Source organism: Rutidosis leptorrhynchoides, chromosome 3 (genome assembly GCF_046630445.1).
Source record: "Rutidosis leptorrhynchoides isolate AG116_Rl617_1_P2 chromosome 3, CSIRO_AGI_Rlap_v1, whole genome shotgun sequence".
Taxonomy (NCBI): domain Eukaryota; kingdom Viridiplantae; phylum Streptophyta; class Magnoliopsida; order Asterales; family Asteraceae; genus Rutidosis; species Rutidosis leptorrhynchoides.
This window is the reverse complement of record NC_092335.1, coordinates 425180226-425184840: the sequence shown is the minus strand read 5'-3', so window position 1 is coordinate 425184840 and position 4615 is coordinate 425180226. Positions and strand designations below refer to the sequence as shown.

Sequence of the window (4615 nt, the reverse complement as noted above, 5' to 3'; positions counted from 1 at the left end):
AAAGTCAACGATGTCGGGTCGGGTATCCGACAATTTTTCTAAGTTATATAATCATATATGAGCATGTTGGCCAAGTTTCATGTTAATCGGAGGTCCGTAGCATATCAAACATTTTACGTCAAATGACCAAGCAAAACAGCCAGTTTTAGTACAATGGGACGGCGTCCCAAATGGCTAGACGGCGTCCCACATTGAAGGGTGGGACGGCGTCCTGATACCCTAGACGGCGTCTAGGTTCAAAAGGTGGGACGGCATCTAGGAGGTTGGGACGGCGTCCCAAGAGGCTTACAGGTCCTGTTTGCAGAAAACACAAGGCACGAGCCAAACTTCAATCAATCCTAGTTTATGATCCGCAAACAATCAAGACATGTATTTTATATCACCGGAAAGCTCTTTCGACAAGGAACACAACTAGATACATTTCCTAAATCAAATTTATCATTTTAGACAACAAAAATCTCGTCGAAAGTTCGTTAAACGTTCCAAAACAAGGTTTCAAGTTCATCAATTGCAATTCAAGTTTCGGGAATCCGATTTATACATATGATATGCCGTTTTGAAGGTAATGAAACATGTAATACCACTAAACACTTATCAATAACATTAATAAGCATTCAACGCATCAAAAGTTCGTTTTAAGAGTTGTCAAACCCTAACCAAACCTCAAAATCACTAATCATGTTAATGTAAGGTTTTCATGTCAATCAACACACCAAAACGAAGCTATTGAAGTAACTAACACTTTGAACACACAAACATTAACATCTAAACACATTTCATCATCCAAAATCAAAGATTAAGCATACACTTTTCATTTTCAAGCTAGTTACACCAAAACATCAAGATCGAGCATACAAATCATATAATCATGCTAGACACGAGCCATAGACACTAACTAACAACATTTCAAGTCAAAAACACGAATTTAAAGAAATTTAGTGTTTTAGAAATGTTACCCAAAATGGATGAAATTGGTACCAAATCGAAGAGGATGATGAGAGGATCACGAATATGTAATTTGTTTTGAAGTTTGCTTCCCGATCCGAATTTAGATGATGAATTATGTTTGTGTTCTTGAGAGAAAGAAAGAAAGAAAGAGAGAGAGATGGAGGTGATTGAATGGTGGTGAAATGGGTTGACTAGTTGACCTAGTCAACTAGTTTGCCCATTTGGCAACTCCGGTCCCTCGAGTTTCAAAGCGGGTGCGGGGTTTAACCGATCGAATATTTTTAAAACGCAAGTTAACGAGAGATGTTATAATTAAATGACGGAATTATTATGAACGTTAGTCAACGGAAACTACGAATTTAAATACGGAAGATTATGTTTAAAAAAAAAAAAGACGGTGTTAAAATTAAATTTAACGGAAAAACGCGGGATGTTACATAAAAACAGACGCAAATGTGCAAACAACACAGACCATTGGATCGTCTCAATTGTTGCTGTTAGCCTGCTAACACATCATTGCTTGGCTGGTTGGCTTTAAATGCACTGCAATACATGCAAAACCACAACTGTGTCTATGTAACACTGAAAAATACAAAATAAAGAAAACAGATAATCCAGTATTGACTCTATACTTCCTCACTAATATAGGATGAAAAAGAGGCTAAATAGCATAACATCACAAGCTACAAACAGGAAGTTGAGTAACAATTAAGAAAATGCACATAATTTGCAATTTATCTTTGTTTACTAAAATCATGATGCAACAGTAATTGCTTCCGTTTTCTTCTCTCTTTCCTTAATCGCCTTCGTCCACTTTTCAACACTGTCAATTATTTCGCCAGTTTTTAATAAATATCGTACTCTTTTGCCATTTTCTAAGGTCTTGTGACCCACCCGGCTTGCAACATTTTGTTCTTTCGAATACAACATCACATTTGAGCTGTGTATAGGTGCTTCTATCTGTAAGCAAAACATGAACACAAACACAAAGCTAATTATCATAAATAGAGGTTCAGGTTTTGTACATGTGATAACTTTAATCTATTTATGTATACTTGTTTTCAAGGTTGCAAATCTCGCTATTCGAGAGTGCTCAGTCGGGACTTTTTAGGGGGCACTCGGAAACTTGGAGAATACTCGGAGGTTGACCAAGTTAGACTCTAGCCGATTTGACCGATTTCCATGTTTGACTTTTCAAAAGGATGGGTAAAAAACTACTTGGCAGGTTTCCAACCCGTTTTGACCCACCTTAATTACTACCGATGACATGTTACCAAATCCACCACACCCTCACATTTTTCCACATTTAACTATTATTAGATGTGGCAATTTTGACCCATTTACTTGTAAAAAAGATGGATTTGGATACGTTGCATCTCTAGCAAACAAAATGGGCAAATTTAGCTGAAAAGAAAATGGGTTCAAAAAGTTTGAAAGTCAACCTCCCTAATCGAAGGTAAACCCGACCCGTACAACTCACTATAACCCATACAAACACTACCTATCTATACCCATTAAATCCTGCCCAATGTTTTTGACTTTAGATTTAACCCTTCAATACAAAATTCTAGACATAACATCTACATCATGCTAACAATTGTTCGATCTGTCCAATCAGAAAATGTTTTAGCAGGTTTAGTGTATACAGTTATAATAAAGTTGAGAAAACGAAACCTTGACTATTTGACCCGATTCACCTTCCTCCTTGCTCTTCACATGTTTGGTCTTCAAATTAATTTCTTTGACTACAACCATGCTACCGTGCTTTACAATCTTCGTTATTTCACCGATTTTACCCTTATCGCGTCCTGCTATAACTTTAACTGTGTCCCCAAGTTTTACATGCATTTTGTGTACAATCGGAAGACTGTTCGGCTTGCATTTTATCCTCTCCCATCTCTTTAACTGTAAAAGTCAACATTGACCAGGTTAACCAACTTTACAAAGTTAAAATAACAGATAGTATCTAAATGGGGACATTGATATTGAACCAACCTTAGCTTGGATCTGATGACTAGGTGTTTTTGTGGGCTTAACCTGCACCTACAAATGTATTGATAATATAATTCTACAGATTAGTTTCTTGAATAAGAAAACTAATAACACCTTTAGATTAAGGACGAATATCGTCGAAAACTTGCCACATTGGTAATGATCATTTTGTTTCATATCAACAATGAATATCACCAAAAGTCAATAGTGCAAGATTAATCTAGTCTAACTTCTTTTAGCTTGACTTTATGAACCAAAATAGATATAGATGATTAATAAACTCACTTGATAAATGTAATAATAATAATAACATGTATGAAACCCAATCAATATTTCAAAGCCTTCAATTCAATTCGGAGCCCCAACATTCCATTTTTCTCTAGACCTGAATACCCGGTGGCGGACCAAGCCCATAATTGTCGGCTTTCGGGTTTACCCACCGGGTACGGGTCTTTTGCCATCCCTAAATTTGTCACATCTCAATTATAGCCTCAATATTCTAAATTTGCAATTATCATATAAAGGGGGTTGCATAAGTAGAAAAACACATCCAACATCTAATACCCAAAACAAGGGAAATTACTTCAATAACATACTCTAAAACTATACTTATCGTTCTATCACTTGAATTACATCCCTATAACACCTTAAGGCATCCAAATATTAGCAGAAAACAGCTAAATTATACGCGAATATTGGAATAAGCAGATTTCTCATAACAGATAAATTATCAACTTCGCACTAAAATCAGTAATTTTAGCAAAAAATCGAGAAAAGGAGATAAAAATGAAAGGAAAAGAAGGTAAAATAGAGAAATAAATAGTGAAGAAAGAGTGTGTACGAGAGTTGGGGAGGAGGATGGAGAAAAGCGTTGACCGAGAAAAGATTTAGATGAGAGAGAAAGAGATGTGAATGAGGTATGCAGAGCAGCCATGGCCACCATTATTCTGAATTTCTTTCTTTTTTGGCTTCAATCAAGATGATAAACTAGCAGCAGCAGATGACGAATGGATAGAAAGATGGAGAGTGAAATATGATAGAGATAATTATATTTTTAAAATTATTATTATTATTATTATTATTATTATTATTATTATTATTATTATTATTATTATTATTATTATTATTATTATTATAATAAACTTAAAAGTATTAAAACTTACAGAAAATTAGTGGAAAGCCTAGAGACAATCTGGGCCCCCACACCTCTAGTAATAGCAAAACCTATTCTAGTAAAAATATGAGCAGCAGCACCGGCACCAATATCTTGCGCCATCGAACTCTTCTGAACCCGCTTTAGCAAAGAAACAGCATCATTTTCTAATTCCCCAAGGGAAGAAAATGAGAAAGGAATGAAACCATAACCAATCGCCTGACAGCTAGATTCGTACTTGACCCGCTTCCGACGAGCCGCATCAACCACAACACGTCCAGGGACAAAGTCAGAAAGCCCAGACTGTGTCAAAGGAGAAGACCCTGTCAAGTCAACACAAACATCGCGACCACAATCCCAGGAATAAAGTAACACATCTGCAGGTCTGAGGGCCCTGTCGTTCCCTCCAGACAACCCAATGTCAACCTCCTTTCTCGCTGAAATCCCAGATCGATAACAAACATCAACAAGGGAATCCCGAACAACATTATGTCGATGCTTAATACCCACCATACCAGCACA

General features: G+C 36.5%; 1 protein-coding gene across 2 annotated transcripts; it reads right to left on the bottom strand.

Annotated features, from left to right (window-relative positions):
• Positions 1-1476: 1476 nt before the first annotated feature.
• LOC139897836 (large ribosomal subunit protein uL24c-like) lies at positions 1477-3952 on the bottom strand. Of its 2 annotated transcripts, none has more exons than XM_071880548.1 (4): positions 3782-3952; positions 2944-2985; positions 2623-2853; positions 1477-1908 (listed from the first exon to the last, which is right to left on the bottom strand). In XM_071880548.1, the coding sequence occupies exons 1-4, from the start codon at positions 3881-3883 to the stop codon at positions 1702-1704; spliced, it is 582 nt and encodes a 193-aa protein (XP_071736649.1). In that variant the 5' UTR covers positions 3884-3952; the 3' UTR covers positions 1477-1701. The 2 variants fall into 2 exon arrangements, with proteins under 2 accessions (XP_071736649.1, XP_071736648.1); XM_071880547.1 differs by having other exon boundaries at positions 2944-2991; positions 3782-3949.
• Between the last annotated feature and the right edge of the window lie 663 nt (positions 3953-4615).